This window comes from Asterias rubens, chromosome 4 (genome assembly GCF_902459465.1).
Source record: "Asterias rubens chromosome 4, eAstRub1.3, whole genome shotgun sequence".
NCBI lineage: Eukaryota > Metazoa > Echinodermata > Asteroidea > Forcipulatida > Asteriidae > Asterias > Asterias rubens.
The window spans coordinates 2,498,310-2,520,810 of NC_047065.1; the positions used below are offsets into that span (position 1 = coordinate 2,498,310).

General features: G+C 39.4%; 1 protein-coding gene and 1 pseudogene across 1 annotated transcript; both read left to right on the top strand.

The window, feature by feature from the left end:
* Window positions 1-6,729: 6,729 nt before the first annotated feature.
* On the top strand, window positions 6,730-10,756 carry LOC117288826. The gene is made up of 6 exons (XM_033769678.1): window positions 6,730-6,897; window positions 7,059-7,397; window positions 7,540-7,651; window positions 8,471-8,717; window positions 8,842-9,118; window positions 9,560-10,756. Exons 1-6 carry the CDS (start codon window positions 6,730-6,732, stop codon window positions 10,754-10,756), a joined length of 2,340 nt encoding a protein of 779 aa, XP_033625569.1.
* A 7,796-nt stretch (window positions 10,757-18,552) lies between these two features.
* On the top strand, window positions 18,553-18,831 carry LOC117288830 (annotated as a pseudogene).
* Window positions 18,832-22,501: the final 3,670 nt, after the last annotated feature.

A 22,501-nucleotide genomic window follows, 5' to 3' on the forward strand; every position in this document is an offset into this window, starting at 1 on the left:
CAAATGAACATGTGGATGGTTTGTTCTTCTTGCCTGAAACTGGTTGCAAGTAAATTGCCTCATGTAACATGTCCCGTACAGCATCGATGACTCACAACAAACAGAAACAAACAACTTTATTTGGATTGTTTTGGTTTTCTGTTTGCTTAATCGCTTATCGGAATGTAAAGTTAAACATTGTTTTTGAGTTTCAACCCTACCTTTAACAAAGCTACAGCTCCCATGTGAATTCAACATTTAATTACAAAATGAAACCAGAGAAAAGCCTATGACCGATTCGCCAATTTATAATTCCTTAATCGTACCCTCATGGGAAATCCACTAAGCGTCTATTTCTGGCAATTCCCTAAGATGTCCGTATGTCAATAAGACAAATATTGCCAGGTAAATAAATAGACCTTTACATCACGGCAACATACATCCTGCATGTTGGTTTCTCTGTTACAGGCACTGCAAATTATTGGTAATTACTCAAACTAATTTTTAGCATAAAAACTTACTTGGTAACGAGCAATGGAGATCTGTTTATAAGTATAAATTGTGAGAAACGGCTCTCTCTGAAGTACCTTAGCTTTTGAGAAAGAGGACATTTCTCACTAAAATATTTGAATTGAAATAGAGACCTCAGCTGAGGTCTCGAATTCAAGGGTGTTTTTTCTTTCAGTGTTCTTTCGCAACTTCGACGACCAAATTTTCACAGGTTTGCTATTTTATGCATATGTTGAGATAGACCTACATCAAGTGAGAGGACTGGTATTTGACAATAACCAAAGGTGTACAGTGCCTTTAAAGACTTGAACAAAATAAAGTCCTTCGAGTTATTGAAGCATTCGTACAAACATATTCATTTAGATGGATTGTATATAAATGTTAAATTTCTTGAATGCTTTCTAAAAGTGGCAGACAATTATTATAGGATGTTCTCTTGTTTCAGTTTGTAATTAAATCTATAACTCGCTTGGGATCAGTAGCTTTCTTAAAGACACTGGACACTATTGGTAATTGTCAAAGACCAGTCTTCTCACTTGGTGTGTCTCAACGTATGCACAACATAACACACCTGTGAAAACTTGAACTCAATTGGTCGTCGATGAGTTGCGAGATAACAGAGGAAGAAAAAACAGCCTTGTCACACGAAGTTGTGTGCTTTCAGATGCTTGATTTCGGGACCTCAAAATCTAATTCTGAGGTTTCGAAATCAAATTCGTGGAGAATTACTTTTTCTCAGAGGTAGCCGTTTCTCACAATGTTTTATATCAACAGCTCTCCATTGCTTGTTATCAAGTAAGTTGTTATGGTGTCAACTACTTTGAGTGGTTACCAATAGTGTCCAGTGCCTTTAAAGGAACTGTTTAAAAACATAAACAATTATTTCCTCTACACTCACTGATGGTATTTAACAGATTAGGTGGATGCGACAACTAGGTCTTAAAGGCAGTGGACACTATTGGTAACTACTCAAATTAATATTAGCACAAAACTTTACTTGGTAACTAATAATGGGGAGAGGTTGGTAGGATAAACCGTGGTGAGAAACGGCTCCCTCTGAAGTAATGTAGTTTTCGAGAAACAAGTAATTTTCCACGAATTTGATTTCGAGACCTCAAGTTTAGAATTTTGAGGTCTCGAAATCGAGCATCTAAAAGCACACAACTTTGTGTGACAAGGGTGTTTTTCTTTTATTATTTTCTCGCAATATCGATGACCGATTGAGCTTAAATTTTCACAGGATTGTTATTTTATGTATATGTTGAGATACACCAAGTGAGAAGACTGGTCTTTGACAATTACCAATAGTGTATAGTGTCTTTAAAAAAACAAAAGGATTAAACAATTCCTTCATACCCGCTGCCATCCATAGTTTTAATAGTTACGTAGTTTTATTTTACAGTTTTAAAAATGTTATTGCCTGGTATTTTTTTCTTTCCATTGCGTATAATCTTGTGATTTATAAGTGTAGGTTTTATGTACATTTCTTAAAGATGGACAATGGAAAATAAATTTCATGTGTTTTCATATATGATGAACAAATAAATTGAATTAAATTGAATTGAATAGAATTAAAGGAGTACAATTCTCAGATTATATCGCTTCATACAAATAGGACACTGGGGACCTTTTCTGTATGAATTTATTCAATAACTCACAAGTAATAAGGCTTCGAAAATGCTCAGTAAATATCTTTACGCTTTTCTTTAACTCCACGCATTTCCCCTAATTAAAACAAGTATGACAACAAGAATTATCCCATTTCATTACTAATTAAGTGAAATAACGTATGTATTTATTAACTTATTTATTTATTTATTTGATCACACATCCAACAGTACAATGGGCCACATTTTTGACCGCGTGAGGGCGCTCTCAATCACTTCCGGGGTATATTCATTCGTGCCCAAAACAAATATGAAAAACCGGAACACACTAAGAACACAGACATCTAATCCATCACGGACAATAAGACGTTTGAAGGAGCCGATTCAACCCACCTCGAAAGCAACTTAAAACTACGGTGCAACAAAAGTGACAGAACGCCTATTGAAACTGTGCACGACAAATCGCATATACCCCCGAAAGTGATAAAAATACTCTTGAGGGCGCCCACACGCGACCAAAAATACGGCGCATTAGCGCCAATGAAAGAATGAACAGGAAACGAGAAGAAATTTTTTAGTTTTAGATGTGAGAAGAAAACTCCAACTTGGAGTCAAACCAACGCTTGCAGGGACTGAAAAGCCAACACACATGCAAGGCTCAGAGCTGCTTAGCACACAAATTTGCTAAGCATGACATTTTTTCCTTGATAAAAACAGGGTTACAACCAAATTTGCACGTGATTTTCAGGACAAGCAAACAACAGCTAAATACCAGTAACAAGCAATATGCAACACATGGAAATTTGGTTGGTAATTCTGTTTTTATCAAGGAAGAAATTTCATGCTAAGCAAACTGTTTTGCTTAAGCAGCTCTATGAAATTGGGCCCTGGTCTGGGGAGGGATTCAAACCAGGGCCCAGTTTCAGCTGCTTAAGCACAAAACAACAGCTATAAGCACATGTGCTTACCAGAATAAGGTATCTGCCAAACTACTATGCCACATGTGCAATTTGTGACTGATATAGGCCTGATGCTCATTTAGATGCTTAGCAGAAAATGTTTAAACAACATTTTCTGCTTAAGCAGCTCTGTGCAATTGGGCCTTATAGTCTGAAGTGGGATTCAAACCAGGGTCCACAGAGGTGAAATTTAGGGAAGGAAACCACTAAGCCAAACTGATCCCCAACCTGATTTCTTGTTTCTGATCTTGATAATTTTGCTTAAAGGCAGTGGACACCATTGGTAATTACTCAAAACAATTATTGGCATAAAACCTTTCTTTGTGACAAGTTATGGGGAGATGTTGATGGTATAAAACATTGTGAGAAATGGCTCCCTCTGAAGTGCCATAGTTTTCGAGAAAGAAGTAATTTTCCACGAGTTTGATTTCGAGACCTCAAGTTTAGAACTTGAGGTCTCGAAATCAACCATCTAAACGCACACAACTTCGTGTGACAAGTGTGTTTTCTTCTTTCATTATTATCTCGCAACTTTGATGACCGATTGAGCTCAAATTTTCACAGGTTTGTTATTTTATGCATAATGTTGAGATACACCAACTGTGGAAGGCTAGTCTTTGACACTTACCAATAGTGTCTACTGCCTTTAATTAATAGTCCCTGGATGTATCGCATCCGGCTGGTTCGCCATAGAACCCCCAGTTCGAGAAGGCACGGTGCGTTGCGCATCTCACTATATGAGGTATCTCGCTACACTCGTGTTGATATTGCAATTTTAGCTTGATATTATTTTTCAGCAGGGAGATTTAATATATTGCAGTCGCTCGTGTAGGCTGAAACTATGAATGGGCCAAGCTCTAGTAGCACAGAAATTACTTTAAAACAACATTAATTATTATAAATATTAAGTATGATTTTAAACTTTGCAAGATGTATAAGAACCAAGAGTCATTCTGGCAGCTTTATTCCACGTACTGCATCTCTTTGGAACTCCTTACCTGGTGGATGTTCCCCCCCCCCCCATCCTACAATCTGGATTGTTTTAAGAGGAATATCAATCACTGCATCCAGCTCTACTGAGTTACTTCCATGTTTAAGTGTTCGTTTACGAGAAGACCATGCAAAATCTTGAAAAATCGACAAGGTGGGGGGTCAGCGATTTAAACTCAAATCTTGGCTATTTGATCCCCACCTGGGACCATAACACCTGGTGGAGCAGCTCGCTCAAAAATCTTCCAGTGGCCGAGTACGGGCACCAACTAGTTTCAGCGCAAAATTGACACTTCCAGGGAGTTAATTTGTAGTGTTTTTGTCGTACAGTTAGAGCCCCGTTAACTCCATTAAACTTTATCAATTTTTGTCGACTTATACATCAAAAGAAAGAGCTCATCGTCCTCTTCACGATGAAATTTAAAAAAAAATTGTGAAAATGTTCACTTTAGATATCTAGGCATTAGGAAAACACTTGACAGTTCTACTAAGGAAATAAGCCATCTACGCAGTTAACCACAACTTAATTAGTGCAGGGCTGAGTGTCAACAAACTTGGTCCAAATATAGTTTAGATATCCAACTACAATAATAAAAAATAAAAACATTGCCAGCTCTTCTTGATTTTGATTGCCAAGGTTCAACAAAGATGGAAAAGTTCATAAATATCTGTATCAAACCTACATACAGTCATGAGTAAAGTATTGCTTGCCCTTAATTCACGTCTGGAATAGGATGTTATTATAACATTAAACAAATACATCAACAAATATGAAACATAAGTTTTTGCAAATTTTGTGTATTAAGGTGGATGGGAGAGTTTTGTTTGCAGCAACAACCGTGATATTATCGAAGTGGAACGTCCAGAACCGCCACCCAGCTAGCGCGAAGTACCGCAAGAGGGCGCCCCACATTGCATTGCAAACCCCCCCCCCCCCCCCCAGTCGCGAGCGATGTCAACATGTCAGCCATGGATATGGCGGCTGTATCGCTGCAGTGTGATTTTTATAATCTTGAGCATTGCAAAGACATCGAGTGTGGTGTATATCCCTCTTATCCGCGAGAGAGCAATACCGTGCATCTTCGTCAATGCACAAAAAACATACGGAGCCATTTGCAGAAGTGGAAAGTTGCTGCACATGATGTGAATGTCGAGTGGAAGTTGATCCTCCTGCGATGTGGGTTATTCGACGTTGATGCTTACCACATGTTCAGTGATAAGACAATATGCCCGGCACATCGGTACAAGTTAGGGTTGAGTTGGACATCAACAAGGAAATGCTGTCATCCACTCCATGAAGGGAAAGGCAAACCATATCGTGGTGCGAATAAAACAACTAGTCGTGAGGTGTTTGTTCGATGGGGTACCCTGATACCAGTCGGAACAGGTAAGAAAACAATTATAATGTGTATAAAAATAAATCAAACCCAATGCTTTCCATTGCATTTCTGTTTTCTGTATGCGTAAAGTTAGATCTGATCAGCCTTTTGTTCTTCCTTTCTGGGTAATTTATGTACTTGAACATTGAACATTGATTACATCCCTTAACATGCAGTCGACTTGGTATCATTTATATTTAATATTGTCTGAAAGGGTTATTATTAATACTGCTGGTTGCAGTTAAGTTGAGACAGCCCTGGATCACAGTTAATTCTCACTGTTTATTCGGGTTTCAGGTATCTGTAGAGGTTGTTTATCTAAGCACCCACTAGCAGTAGCAGTTACACAACGGACAGCGGAACAACTACCACCTGGTGATATGCCCTCTAATAAAGTGTGTGTGCTCCCTTCACTTTAAAAAAACAGTACATGCATATATGTTTATGTTCTCTTGGTTTATCAACGTTTGTAACAAAATAAAAAAAAAACTCTTGACTTGTTGTTTTATAAACAGGAAGAGCAGCAGCGCACAGTCAGTGATTTCTCATTGCCGGCTGGTGGACTCCTATCTCTCCAGTCCACTGACACAGAGTGCACTCAAATTCAAGAGGTATAATTAAAGGGGGACTACAAATTGAACTCTTATAGCTGGCATTTCATTTATCATATGAATTATAACGGGTTATGAATTATAACGGGTTCTCCGTTACTTTATTGTTTGGATTCCGCAAACAGGACAAAGGCTACAACGGATTTGATAATTACAATAATTACAGATGATTTATTATATACATGTACATGTACCTGTGCTCAGCTCACAGGAGCCATCTTGTCAACACCGTGCATTCAATCCCACAATGCATTTGGCATTCATGGTGCGCCTAATGGGCAAGTACCTCTCAATAGCAAAGTATGAATACAAAGTGTCCGTTACAGAATTGTAAACACGCTTCTTCATAAGCACATACTTGTTTCATCCTTGCTTTATGCAGCATATCTCACTGGATTTATTCAATTTCTCAAATTTTCAGCAAACGCGTGAGTCTTCATCAACTGATGACAATGTTACACAGGATCTGGGTGCATTTGACTCTTCTTGGGCTCCAACCCCCCGACCAAAGAATGTGGAGTTGCAATCCCTGAACTCTTTCCTTATCCAGAGTGGAAGGTCTTCTGTTGATGGACAACTTCGTCGACCATTAGAAGAAGCATCTGATAGTACCGTCCGTTATTATAGAAGAAAGGCAAAGGAAGCTTTTGGTTTAGTTCTCCATTGTTTGGCACCTGGTCAAGAAGATGAGCTTATGAAGATCACAGTTGGTGAAAAAGCTGCTGACTTATCACAAAGTGATCAAGATGTTGACAGCAGTACCAGCTCTCTAGTTGTGTGCTATCAAGCTGCAGACAACTGGTGTACCAAACGACAGATTTTATCAATATTGGCCCACAACATGACAAAGCAAAGACTCATGGTAAGATATTATTTGAACTTCCTTTTATGCTATTTGATCCGTTTTGTCAAAGACTACATACAAAAAGTTTACAAAAGTTTGCCACCTTACTGCATAGTGGTCCTTTTTGTGATTGATTGTATTTTTCTTGAAACTTGATGTTTTTTGTTCCATTGTTACAGCAACTGATTCCGGGGCTCACCATCTACAGGATAGATGCAGCAAGAAAGCATGCTAAGGAAAGTGGTGGAGGGCAACCAGTAGAGTTGGAGCCAATAACAAGATCAAGACTACAGAAGAGCAAGGTTGATCACTTTATTCAATTCATCTCACGCCCAGAGTTTGTTCAAGACGTTGCATTTGGGACCAGGAGACTGAAGCTCAGTCATGGAGAAAAGATTGAAATCCCAAATGTTGTTCGAACCGTCGTCGTGTCTCGTCTTGTTGATTTATATCAAGTTTACTGTCAAGAGATTGGAATCACTCCACTTGGTCGTAGCTCACTGTTCAGTATCACTCAGGTGAGAATTATGTGTTATTCAATCTTGCCAGTTGCATCAATTTTTGGTTAATTCTTTTGTTTATAGTATGGATCGATTATGTACAGCATCAATATGGTCAATGAGTTGCACATTGTAAAAGTGCAGTTTAATTCTTTCACAGGTGTGTGCTGCTGCCAAGAAGAAATCTCTCTCTGGTCTGGATAACATTGCTGCCGAGGGCTCGGAAGGGTTTGATGCTATGGATGGATTGATGGGATTGCTTGGTGAATGTGGTAAGTTTTCAAACTACTAATTTAGAGCTGCATTTTTTACCAGTTTATCAATAGTCTCCAATGAGTCAAGATCTATGGAAAGAACCACACAGACAGGATCTAGAGTAAACCAATTTACAATTGTTGCAAGCTGTAAAGGGATCCATGGTGTTTTGTACACCCGAGGGGCAAAGCCTTGGGTGCCATTTGCCTCCGAGGGGGGGGGGACAAACATTACATTGTTACTTTTTAGAGTATAAACGATGTAACGTGCAATGAATGAGCAGAGACGATAACCTAAACAAAATTGAAAAATTGTGTTGCCTTTTACAGAACTTGTAGCTTCATTGTTCCGAACGGCACATTGCAGAAGAATGTAGATCAATTTACCTAGTACCAGCGTAATTTCAACCTCATACCCTTGCTCTGCTCAAACCCGGGCCTATTTCTTACATTGTACAGGGTGCTTAAAACGACCAATGGTGGGAATGATCCAGGTGATGTACACCCGGGATACAAAACTCATGTTACCCTCCGATTATGAGCGATGTTAAACACGTCGTTGCTAGATGCGTAGTGCACATCCTTATAAATAAATATAGACGCTAAGCAATGCTTTTTTATGGATAACGCAGTACACAATATGCGTGTATTTTCATTTTTACGCGATGCGCGTTACGCACATCCAACTCATGACGAACATGTGGATTTCTGCACTATTCCATGTTACATGCGTCTTTGTATCACATCACGTGATTTGTTCTTGACCAATGAAAATTCACAATCTGTTACCGTGGTTTAACAATTGTAACTGTTCACCTTTGCTTTTGATTGTTGCAGGCTTTTCAGCTTTGTGGGTAGATGAGCACAAAACTAGGTTCCGAACAGTTCGCCAATACCTGAAATCGGACTTCAAACTCCATGTTCAGGAAAACAATTCCTGTCCTGATCACTGTTGGACTTATGCACTGAGTCCTAAAGATTCTTGCAACCATCCTCATGACGTCCACTGTGAGATATGTGACGACCTACGTCTTCTGCTAAATGAAGTTGAGTTCTCCATATCAAGTGTCGACACAAAGTACAAGTAAGTTTCTTAGGATGGGTTATGGAACCTCTCCGACATCAATTCTTAGAGAGTACAATTTGTGTGCACAATGGTTCATATTCATGACATTAATTTTATTGTGAGGATCTATGTTTTATTCTAGGTACCCATCACAGAAGGACGAGGTAGCATATGATTTTGAGTCCGCCAAGGACCGTATCATTGGTCTAAAAAATCATCTTGTGCGTACAATGGCTCAGGAAAAGTGCAAAGAGGATATTCTTTCGAACCTTACCTCTTCCCAAGCACTTTTGACTATGGATTGGGCAATGAAGTATTTGCCGAGACGATTTAGAGAAGCTCAACAAGATTGGTTTGGCAAGAAAGGGATATCCTGGCATGTGACGGTTGCTGTGATGAAATCTGGCAGTGAATTTGAGGTAAAAAGTTTGATCATGATACAAATCACTAATAAGCCATAATTTGTCATTCACATTTTTATTTTATTTGTTTAATGACTCAGCAGATTTAACAAATAAAATACACAAAGACCTGTGCGAAAGAAGCACTCATGATGAATTGTGAATAATAACTTGTATAACCATGTGTTATCCTTGGTTCATCACTTGAAGGGAATGATACTTGTTACTTACACAGATGTGTGGTAAGCAACACATATACTTGGTGTTTTTTATGAGATGAAAAGAAAAGAAAAAGCAACAACACATGCGTGTCACATGGGACTCATATTGTTCAAAAACCACCGACTTGACTGCATTTTTCTTTCACACATCGGTATACAACAAAAATTAGAAATACTTTATCTTGATGCAAATCTTACATCATTAAAATAACATTCATGTCTTTCTTGTTATCTTCAGATTTTGTGCTTCGTCCATCTAATCCAGCCATGTGTCCAGAATTGGTGGAGCGTACTGTTAGTACTAGAAGCCTCGTTGCTTGAGCTGAAACGAAGGCGTCCAAACATCACCGAAGTCTCTCTTAGGTCTGATAATGCAGGATGTTACCACTGTGCACCTCTTATCCTGTCTATGGCAGATCTTGCTAAAAAAGTGGACGTCATCATTTCAAGGTATGATTTCTCTGAGGTACAGGCCGGTAAAGACATATGTGATCGTAAGATAGCACCGATGAAGGCCCATATCGAGCGGTACGTCAATGAAGGCAACGACGTACTCACTGCTGAAGACATGCACACTGCCTTAGAGTCATACAATGGTGTGAGAGGATGCTATGCATCTGTTCTGAAGATTGGAGACATGCCCTCTTCTGATGAAACTCTGAAATGGCCAGGTGTCACCAACTTTACCAATTTCTCCTTTGAGGAAGGTGGTGTGCGCTCCTGGCTCGCTTACAGCATTGGCAACCAATTCCATCCCTACGCTAAATTGATCAAGCAACCACCTGGACCACTGATCACCACTTACACAGTTGGACATTATACTGAGCCCAAAGTCTTGACGGGAGCAATTCGTCAACAAAGGGATGATGTTCAGTTCTCCTGTACAGAATCAAACTGTGTCAAAACTTTCCCCACCGATGAGCTCCTAACACATCATTTGGCAGCTGGACGGCATATGTTTCGTCCCCTTAAGGAATCTCGTCTTGACAAGATTGCACGTCAGTGGGCTGAAAAGATTGGCGAGATGCAAGCTGGCCCTTCTTGTTCCAGTAAAGGTGTTGAGACTGTCGGTTCGGGAGCAGCTTCGGCCTCTATGTCCCAGGCAATCCTTTCTGGCTGGGCTCGCAAGATTTCCAAGGCAAGGAAGAGGTTTTCACAGCAAGTGAAGGATTTTTTGCTAGCTCAGTTCATGATTGGCGCCAATACAGGAAAAAAGGAAAACCCAGAAACTGTGTCGCGGCGATTGAAAAGTCACTTGCACAGAGATGACTGGTTGACTACCCAACAGATAGCCAGCTATTTTTCACGTCTTGCTCTCCTACACAAATCTGGGACACTGCCATCAAAGAGCTGGACTGATGTGCAAAATAATGCTGTAGAATTGGTAGAAAGGCAGGTTCTCGTGGATGCTGTACAGAACCAGTGTGAGCTTTGAGGCATTTAAATGCATGATGCCATCGGACGCTTATCAAGTGTTCGTTTTTGATTAAACAGTCAGTACTACTCATCCATTTTTTTATTTTTGTTAATCTCAAAATGTTGATGTTCCCAAACTACACCTAGCCAATTAGCTTTCCAATTGTCTCGTTACCATCAGGGCTGATTTTCACACCCCAAAAATCCATAATGGCCAGTACTGCTTTCAACTGTGATGCCGTTTGAGTATTATCTATGGTGTAATACTTGTACCACTCTATCTTGTGTGAAGGTAAAAACTAAAACATATTGAACATATTCCACTCATTATGTCAATAAATAAAACCATTGACACTTATTGTGTTATTATCTAAACTATAATAAAGTCCTGGTGTGTTTATTTTGTTATCTAATGTTTTCTAATTACCTTATTCTGAAGAGGATCTTGGCTTTGCAGTACTGCAAATGCCTGACAAGGACCAAATAACTTGCACTGATAGCTACTCATGTGATCATACAAATCAGAAAGGGTGAAAGGCTTGGAGGAAGGGGGATATAATTAAAATATGAATCAGGATTTGAGTATGACAAACTAAACAAAACATTTAAATATAAGGTCAGTGTCTGAATCCTGAGGAAATTGGTCATGTTTACCAAAAACACTTAATTAAGGATTCAAGGACCAACATAATTGTTTCATGTAGGGTGATTAGAGGTTTGCTTCATGTCCAATGCATCGAGACTACCGTTGAAAACAAACCACAACAGGTACCAGTTTTGAACGAAGCAATGCTAAACCGCCATTATAAGGCAAAAACAGGCACCTGCCATTTCAAAAAAAAAAAATGCTGGCAAATATTTTATTGATGCTACCTAAGGGCCATAATAAGACCTCTCTTTCACCCAAATGTCATTGCTCACAGACCTGCACTAATGACTCTACAGCGACTCAAAGATGTGACGCAAATTTGGGGGTACCCTTAAATGAAGAAGTACTGTTGCCTCTTAAGAGTCTTGGTTTTTCAAAATTTTGAGTTCTTGGTTTAGGTCAGGATACTAACTAAAGACCCTGCAAATTTCATTGCTCTACTGTATTCCACCTTTCAGCAGCAAGCGTTTAAACTTTTGTAGTCAAAAATCATCAAAAACGCAATTTTCCCACTAAAAAACACATTTTTTGCTATTTTTTCTTCTAGGGAGGTCGGATTGGCCAAATATTGTGCACAGCCTCAAGGCTACCTATGACCCACCTACCACCAAAATTTCAGCCAAATCCGTTGACCCCCACCTTATCACTGTCTGCATGGTCCTCTCGTGGACAGGCTCTTAATCATTTTCTTGTTGTAGCCCCTTACCTAGAGTGGCTGTAAGCATTATTTGGGGCGAACTTGCAGGATTTGTGTTTGTTTTAAAGTAGGTGATGTTGGCGGTAGCACCATGTGCAAATCTCTTTATGGTATAGTGTTGGTTCTGAAAAGACTCGGTGGTTGACAATTTAACGTTTTGATCGGTATGCTTTGACCATCTGCAAGATCGTCTGCATAAAGACGATAGGAGCAAAATGAGTTGTCAACGACTGGCTCTTTTCAGAACCAACAATACTCAAAAGAGACGTTCACTTGTTACCACAAACCTCGCCTACTTTAACAGGGGTGGATTTCACAAAGAGTTAGGACTATAGTATTATCTCGAGTTAGGACCATTTTACTCGTCCTAACTTAGGACTATCCATGCAATTTGTATATCTCCTAGGACTAGTCCTAAGTTAGGACCAGTCCTAACTCTTTGTGAAATCAACCCCAGTATAAATAATTATGTAGTTAATTCACAGTTGTCATTTGCACTCCATAGACAGACCCTTAAAAACATAATTAATTCATATTTTATTCAATCGAATAATGCAAAGAAGTACTGAACAGTGACCTTTCGGGTACAACCATTGTGTAATATCTCTATTGAGGGAGTTTTGGCTCTAGTGTGGTATCGACGTTTCGAACAGTATACTCTGCTCGTCTTCAAGAGATGCAAAGAATCGTCAAGTGAAAATAACAAGTGTCTTCAACCACCGTCTCGATTCTGTATTTGTTTTCCTTCCTATTTTCTACAAATTAAAGTGAAAGACCAACCCTTCATCGATTGTAAATATTCTATCTTCCCACTAATGAAATGAGTTTCCGCACCAGACAGGAGGTCCGTCCATCGCACCAGCCGGAAAACACGCTGCAAACGGAAATCCTGTTTCGACGTAGCTAACAATATTGGCCCGGTGGTCGGTGTTGCAATTGCAAAATCAACCACTCCTAAGATTTGTTTAATTTTATCAATTTGTAGGGATCCTAGCTGTAGAAAAAGGGGCGTGTGTTTCTCTTGATTACAAAATGACCAATCTCGCCCATTGACTTAAAGGCAGTGGCCACTATTGGTAATACTCCAAATAATTGTTAGCATAAAACCTTACTAGTAGTATAAGACATTGTGATAAACGACTCCCTCTGGAGTAACGTAGTCTTTGAGAAAGAGGCAACTTCTCACTAAAATATTTTGAACTTATAATCTTATAGCTGTGTCTCGAATTCAAAGCATCCGAAAGCACACAACTGTGACAAGGGTATACTTTTTTCTCCCTTCTCTCGCAACTTTGACGACCAATTGAGTTCAAATTTTCACAGGTTTGTTATTTTCTGCATATATTGGGAACACCAAGTGAGAAGAGTGGTCTTTGACAATACAAAGAAAGGTCTCCTGTGCCTTTAAGTCTGACAGCCACACGTTTGAAACTACATGTGGGTAGAATTAGTAAATCGATACCAGGCTTAGTTGAGGTGATGTCACATTGGTAATGATTGTTGGGGTGCTGCAAGTGATGTAAAACAGCATGTCCCAACGGCACAGTTTGTAAAATAGCAAGCATCAATCACTGTATACTAACCTTAATTTTTGTGATTATCACGCCAGATCATTAGCCCACATAATATCACTATTCCCTATTATGACAAATTAAGTGACAAGTCAATTGAAACCCCTTATCCTGCACTGTAAGCCAATGATCAGCTCAGATGGGGATTCGAACCGAGCAGAGGGAAAGTAAGAGTGCATCTACTCCCCGGTCTACTAATAAAAAGAAAGAAGAGTGTCCTATAGGTTCAAGTACTGCCACAGCTTTTGGCTGCAATGGACGTAGTTTGAATGTTGTACGTTATAGACCTTATGCATTGACGTCACCCAGCGGCCATCTTAGTGGGAAAATGGTGACGAAACAATCGAAACGCACGGATTTGTACGCGCGGCGCACAGGATTGGCCAATGAACAACCTCCTTTTGACCTCTAGGTGAGGGCGCCCTACTGAAATGACGTCATGTGCATAAGGTCTATTGCGACAAGATTTGGTAATGACCGTGTACTTGAGTGTCCGTGGTAAGTCTATACTGTCCAAGCGTTATGTTATGACAGATTGATTGCTCAGTGCAGTTGCACTTTAGGACCTAATCACCAAGACCTGTTCCGTTATGCCAAGTCACTTCTTGATCGATCGCCAGCAAAACCAGGGAGGTAAAAAAGCTGTCGTAAAAATTAGTCAATCAGCTCTCGTACATAACATTGGCCTCCTACACCACACACCACGCCATGAACATACGTCACATTAGTCCGCATCAGGTCACATTCACAGTGACCCGGAAGTACTACAAAAGACACACCGGAAGTGATCGTCGACAGTGTGTCGCCTGTATTGTATACAAAGTTTTGTCACCAGTAAAGATTTGACAAGGTATGGTTTTTTTTTTACACCCCATGTGCCACCTGGATAAATAAGGAATGTCATGATTGATTGCTGATGTCTTAAGTTCTATTCAAAGATGCACGCATAGTCTGGAGGTGACATACACTAAGAAGAAGAAGTCTTCTTCTTTTCACATACTTATATCCAGTCAGTTTGCATTCTGGTTTATAACTTGCTATTTATAATTGCAAAATACCATCACCGGTTGCAGTAGTTGATCACCGATTCAAAATGCCATAATCACTAAATTTGATCACCGATCGCTAAACACCATCACCGATCCCTAAAGTTGATCACCGATCAAAGGCCAACGATTTACCATCAATCACATTGAAAACTGCATGCATGTTATACGCAATCATAGCAGTAACGCTGAACGGATAATATAAAATTAGTTTGTTGAACTATACTCATGTTGAGGGCGCTCTTTGCAACTAGAGGGTCACAGTTGACGTTGATGATGCACGGAATAGTTCTTCAGCATCTTCCATCGGAAATTACATCTGAGCCTTAAAAATACTACAAGTTGATTGGATAACAATTTTGAATTTTTTGTGAGTCCCAGTATAAGATGAAATAGTTGCTACAAATAAAAAGCTTATACATACATTATGGTTACACTATATTGGTAATTATTAAAGACCAGTCTCCTCACTTGGTGTATCTCAACATATGCATAATTGAGCTCAATTGGTCGTCGAAGTTGCGAGATAATGAAAGAAAAAAACACCCTTGTCAAACGAAGTTGTGTGCATTCAGATGCTTGACTTCGAGACCTCAAGATCTAATTCTGAAGTCTCGAAGTCAAATTCGTGGAAAATTACTTCTTTTTTTGAAGTATTACTGTTTTCACAGTGTTAATTACTATCAACAGCTCCCCATTACTCGTTACCAAGTGATGTTTTATACTGATAATTATTTTGAGTAATGACCAATAATGTCCACTGCCTTTAAAGATGATGGCTAATAATATTATTCAAAGTAGGCCTATAAAACCGGACCAAATAAAACAGAGACTTTTCACAACGATACAGTTTTGTTCATCTTGATATTTAATTGAAATAAGATGACACCAAGATGTAGCGCCAAGATCTTGAACTTGAAATGATATATTATTAATGCACATTGCACTTTAGACTTAAATAGCTGACAAGTTTCTTAACAAACCCATACAGCCAATTTAAAGCTCCTTTTCTTATTGACATTTCCTTTTGTATTTTAGCTTCTTTAGAATTCATTCCATCGTTGTTTTGTAAAGGCTTCACAATTGCTCAAATTAACTTCGCATTACCGTTTTTTAAAAACCGTTGAAGACATGATAATTTCGTTAAATTCTCGTTAAAACATGCACCTAGATATAGTTATTACGACGTTTAAATAGGGTGTTCTCTAAGTGGTTCGCCCGGAAACAAACTTGGCGTTTTTAAACGTTTTTTAATTGACCAATTGTTCACAGCTAATGCTTTCATTCAAAATCTTTGAATGTGTGTGTAATGTCTTCGCCTATGGCGCAGTGCAGCGCGCTAGAGTCAAACAGCTCAGAAACAGATGGGGTTCTTTTCTTTTATTTCCCAACCTTGAAAAAAAATATGAGTCACACAAAAATTACCTCTAAAATCCAAGGAAATCATCCAAATTTGATTTAGGAACTGACAGAAGTAAAGCTTATTCCAACAGTTCCACGAGACTCGTTCATTACTACTGAGTTCCTAACAATAGTCGAATTAAATTGCTCCCACGTGCGCACAAAAGGCCATGTCTGTTTAATAATTACTCGTCGAGATCTCAAACAAATTACCAAGGTTTTTCGGCGCTCTCCTCTTCCACTTTCCTTCAATAATTCCTCGAGAAAAGAAAGACAGACATGACAGTGAGAGTTCGTAGCCCTGATCGAGGCAGATTGTTTAGCTCACTTACGGGGTGATTTTGCTAAGGGGAAGGGGTGAAGCTGGAGACATTGTGACGTCGAGGGAAATCACATGCCAATATTGTTGAATTTGTATCAACAACTGGGGGCGCAAACCTAGTTTTATGTTAGTAATAGTGTGTGCGTTCGTTTAGCTTCCCCGGGTCGACCCCGGTGTGTGGCGGTTTTTTTTCTTCCAGAACGTATGTGTGCAGATATTAACCCACGTTCGTCCTGGAAATAAAAACCGCCACACACCGGGGTCGACCCAGGGAAGCTAAACGAACGCACCCTATGTGTCATAAATTTTGCATTTCAAGCGTTCTTATGTGACCATTCGTGTTGTAAAGTGGACAGGAAAATGAACAATTAAGGCGGGTAAAGAAATCTGTCTGAGATGGCATTCAGAATGACCTTCGTAGGTTGCAGTTTATTTTATTCTCATGCAGAGCCAGGGAAGGCCAAACTTCTTGTGTCTGTTAGCTCATTTGTAGTTAAGTGGGGAGGAAAACAAACACACTAGAACATGTTGTGATTAATGTGTAAAAGGAAAGAGACGAGTCTTCTCAGACAAAACCCTACCAGTAGCACTCTACCGCGCTAAAGTCTATCTCAGTCAAAACCACTGGTTATATTCATAATGATAAAAGCACACGACACCTTTGGTAGTTGTCAAGCATTATACTCGTTTGGTGTATGCAAACATTAAGCATAAATTGACAAACCTGTGAACATTTGAACGCAATTTTTGCATCGAAATTTCAAGAAGATACAGAAGATAAAACACCATTGTTGCTCAAACTTGTATACTTTCATCTGCCTAATATTTGAGGGAGCCGTCTCTCACAATGTTTACTACTATCAATCAACAGCTCTCCATAGCTCGTTTTTACCAAGTAAGTTTTTACGATCATAACAATTATTTTGAGTACTTACCAATAGCGTCCCAATGCCTTTAACGTGTACCAGTATTTCTATCGATGCTTCAAAATGTTTTGGGGAAGGTTTCTATGTCCAAAACAGATTGGGAAGAGGTGGTGGAAATACATAACATAGTTTTTTTTTTTTTATTAACTTTATTTTTGTTGTAGACTTGACGCAATAAAGTGCCATGGCATGTAGTATTATATATTAAGATTTTTAAATCTGATTACTGTGTCACACGCATAAGGTATGATAGCAAATCGTGTAAACACACTGTATTAGCTGTCCTAATTGGTTTAACGAGGCGCCAAGCAAGTTCCATCGCGGGATTTTTATCCCCACAATTTGCTAAACCATAGACGGGAAATGTTGGTGGGTGCTTTTGGCGGTGCCCGGGGGTAGGTATAAGACGTGATGTACCCCCTCTTCTCTCTATCTGTAAATGCCGCCTGGAGGGGGGATACGACCAGATGACAGGCCGTAGGTTCGGGGGCTGTTTCTTATGTTATGCCTCGAGCTAAATGTTCTCGCAACAGTTCACAACCCTCTGTTGACTTGGCAGGCGTGAGTAATGAGAGTAGAAGCGCATCTTTTATCTGTGATCACGATAACCAAAGCTTCCCAAACAGGATTTACATATTCTTGTCATTTAGTTTTTTTTTCTCACAACATCTTAGTGATTAATTTTGCTATACATCGTGAGAGACTTTTTTCTTGTAAGTAATTTTCAGGCGTCTCTGAGCTAGTGTGGAAATAAGTCGTGCGTAAAGTTCTTAGCACTATGCTTTTGTCAGTCGTGACAAGGATTGGGGTTAAGGTGACTGCTTAGCAAATGGTGCCATGGTTACTTACCTCTCAGCCTCGGTTTGACAATGTCAATTAAAATGTTGTGGAAAACAATGGTATGAGATTAATCATGTAGCCCCATACCGGCATGTTGTAGACTCAACTCATTCAGTGTCATTTTGAACACTTTATAATCTACTTTGGAGTTCACTGAATCCGTGGTGGCGACCATGAATGGTGAAGGGGTGTGACACAGTTCCCACGAACAATATTTTCATTTGGCACCTTGAGCCTCAGTCGGCAAAATGAAACACAAAGTCAAGAAGAACAAGGGAACAATCCATTTATTTTGTTATCTTAAAATCATTGTTTTACCTTTCAGCACACTAATTTTCACAAACAACAACAAAGACCGAACTTGAACAACAACAACAACAACAACAACAACAACAACAACAACAACAACAACAACAACAACAACAACAACAACAACAACAACAACAACAACAACAACAACAACAACAACAACAACAACAACAACAACAACAACAACAACAACAACAACAACAACAACAACAACAACAACAGCAACAACAACAACAACAACAAGCTCAATAACAAGCACAGCGACAAAGACAAAGACAACGACAACATCAGAAGCAGCAGCGACATCGACAGCGGCAACGACAACGACAATGACAACGAAAACGACAACGACAACAGCAGCAGCAGCAGCAGCAACAGCACTGTTTCATTGAATACAGTGAGATTTCGTGCATTCTGGGCCCAAGTCTTACTTGAAATAGCGGAGAATCATTGGTGGTCGGTGAGTTGGCAAAGCGGCTTCCATGCACCCCCTCAAAATCAATTAAAGTCGGTAAAGTAATTGGCTTCGATACGCGCTCCCAAAGAAAGTTATGGCCTTGACGAAACCAACGATAACAGCTTACGAGAACCAGGCCCAATTTCATTTGTGCTTACTAGAATAAGGCTACCAGTCAAACTACTATAATGTCACATGTACAATTTGTGACTGGTTTTCTGCTTAGAAAATATGGTTAAGAAATTTTTCTGCCTAAACAGTACTGCGAAACTTGTCCCTCGTTGGTTATTTAACGATACCTTTGATGTGTTTGAAGTCAAAAGCAAAAGGCTAGCCAGCCTTCTGACTGAAGTATGTGAAGTAGTTTTTGAACCACGTTCAAAAGTGGTGCACACTTTTTCATTTCAGGGCATAATTTCATAAAGCATGTAAGCACAAAAGCTTGCTAAACACAGAAATGTTTGCTTAACAGAAACAGGTTACCAGCCAAAATGACGTTAGGTTTACATTGTTGTGACTGGTGCCCCACTCGATGTTTGCTTGGCAAAGATTTTGTCAAAAACTGTGTATGCGATGGTTTTCACTCTATGTCCTCAAATAATGGCATTTTAACGCACATGTGATCGGTATGTTTTATGTTGACTGTACTTTCCCTGGTAATAGGCTTGGTTGCTGTATCGGTTGAGAAAATTGCAACATGAACAATGTTACAGCAGAAGGCATCGCACAATGCACACGGACAGAAGTGATGGTTCCCTTAGATCGGAGGAGTCAAAGCGGGTCAAAGAGCCAGCTCTCACGGCCATTAATCTCCCTCAGTAGATACAGAAATGGCACCTCGCAAATCACTACCTCTCCCCCCTCCTCTCCACTCGCAGTCATTATTGGCCGATGAAAGGACACAATGCACGGCGCGTGTCGGTCGCGTGGACGGCACACACTGCCGGCCGTGGAGTGCGCCATGGTGCATGGGCTGTGCGTAGCTGTGTATCGGGTGTTTGGTGATAGCAGGGGGGGGGGGGGGGGGGGACAACCAAAAACAATGCACATTATTCAGGGGTTATTTCAGCTATGTGTGTTGTAATATGGAATACGAAGACAATGATAAGAATAGCTCACACATTTAATAAACTTCTTTAAAAGTATGCCTATAAGCGTTAGCAATTTGCTTCTTGTTCATTTTGTTATGACATAGGCCTAGCCTGTAGTTAGAGAGAAACGTCAAAACTGTCAAATTTGGGAAAAATGTATGAAATCAAATATTAATCACTCTCAATCGAATTTTGACTAATTCAAACGAAAACAGTGACCGAACTATTCACTCAACGCAAAAAATAGCAGGCGGACCGTCTCAGAACGACCGACCATCGGGCCAAGAGCTTGGCGGGAGAAATGGTTCCGTGTCATAGACAGGCGGGGCTGGGGATAACAACAAACGTAAAGGCAAAGTTTATCCCTTTTTTTAACCGTTCAATTATTTCATTATACAGGTAGATGTATACAAACATTATGCATACAGTATATACCAAGTGAATTTCATTTTAAAAGGTGTCTTGTTTATAAATTTCGCAAAAAAATCCGAGACCCGAAGCCTTGTAATTGTGCATCTGAAAGCACATGACACGTTGTTCGATGTTCGATGACCAAATGAGTCAAAAAAAACATCACAGATTTGTTATTTTATTCATATTATGTTGGGATACACCAAGTGAGAATACTGGTCTTTGACAATTTACCAAAGCAGTCGATTGCCTTTAAAATGGAAAAGACAAAATTGTTGTTCCGCTTTCGTCGTTGCCAAAGACACACGTAGGCCTACCCCGAGTTTGTTTGGAGGCATTTTCGCAGTGTTTCCCTGCCTGCAACCGCAGCGCACTGGCCCACTACGGGACCATCTGTCGGACGGGAGGGACCCTTCAAAGAGCCTCCACCAGACTCCATCACTCTACCCCCGGGCAAAAAAAAAAAAAGAACACCAATCTACTCTTTTGAAATCATCAATTTTATGCGTAATTTCTCCCGAGGAGCATTTTCTAGCATCCATTTTTTTTTTTTAAGTTGTACATTTTGTTTAGATAAACAGTTAACCATTGAGAGGTAAGTGGTTGGCCTAAAGGGATACGAGGTTTTCTTTAGTCGTTGTGGTTGTAGTTTTTGTTTCTTTGCTCGTGGGCAGGCCAGAGGTGGGATTATGCAATATGTTGCGTCGCTTGATTCTCGAACTGGTTAGAAAATGGTTCAAGTTAATATGCTTACAGGTGGCGATGTTTGTACAGATTAAGCGACGAATTTATCTGTTCTGGGTTCCATGGTTAGAGGAAGAAAAGGTAAAATCTACTCGACTGTCTGTTGATGGAAAGATAAACCGCCTGGGGTTGTACACGCTTAAAGAGTGTTTTAAGAATCTAAGCCAGATTGGGCAAGCAAATCATAGGAACCTAATGGTATAACTTCTAAAAGAACTTAAATGCAGTGGACACTATTGGTAATTACTCAAAATAATTTTTAGCATAAAAACTTACTTGGTAACGAGTAATGGGGAGAGGTTGATGGTATAAAACATTGTGAGAAACGGCTCCCTCTAAAGTGAAGTAGTTTTCGAGAAAGAAGTAATTCTCCACGAATTTGATTCCCAGAGCTCAGATTTAGAATTTGAGGTCTCGAAATCAAGCATCTGAAAGCACACAACTTCGTGTGACAAGGGTGTTTTTTCTTTCATTATTATCTCGCAACTTCGATGACCGATTGAGCTCAAATTTTCACAGGTTTGTTATGTTAAGCATATGTTGAGATACACCAAGTGAGAAGACTGGTCTTTGACAATTACTAATAGTGTCCAGTATCTTTAAGCTAGTCTTATGTTTTACCACATTGAAACATCAAAAATTGATATTTTAATATATATATTAAAATATATTCAGATGACTAATACAACTCATATTTCATGAGATTTCACCGCAATATTATCGAATTAGAAAAATATAAACTTGTTTAGATTTTGAACAAAAAGAAAGACTCTGACGACAAAAACAAACTTTTAAGAAGGAAGAATAAAATACCTTAAAAAGAAGGACAAATTATTTTCATTAATTGTTATTGATGATGATGATGACTCACATGAGGGGGCTTGTGAATTGCTTATAATATCATTGTGCGCTGTGTTAAGTTCTTATAGTGTTTGTATGGTCTTGGTTATGACACCGTAGTTCTATACATGGATAGCTCCATGGTTTGTTTAATGTATAACATTGTTTGTTTGTGCAGACTGTTGAGTACGTCTCAAATGAAACATCAACAACAACAACAACAACAACAACAACAACAACAACAACAACAACAACAACAAAATACCACTGGCCGTGGGAGAACACACACCCCAATTTACGATCGTGAGTAACAAAATACCTATTCGACATGAAAGTTGTAAAATAATATACAGATAGGTCATGGTCAGTCCTTCACGTCTTACAGTTTCCAACTTGAAGTTGTTGGACCATGTATGATTGAAGAGGTAAGATGATGAAGAGGCAAGTAAAGGCAACGTAC

Coding starts and splice junctions, on each gene's coding strand:
- LOC117288826 (XM_033769678.1), top strand. CDS start 6,730: ATGAAGATCACAGTTGGTGAAAAAGCTGCTGACTTATCACAAAGTGAT. Junction 7,652..8,470: donor GGGATTGCTTGGTGAATGTG/GTAAGTTTTCAA, acceptor TGATTGTTGCAG/GCTTTTCAGCTTTGTGGGTA. Junction 8,718..8,841: donor AGTGTCGACACAAAGTACAA/GTAAGTTTCTTA, acceptor GTTTTATTCTAG/GTACCCATCACAGAAGGACG.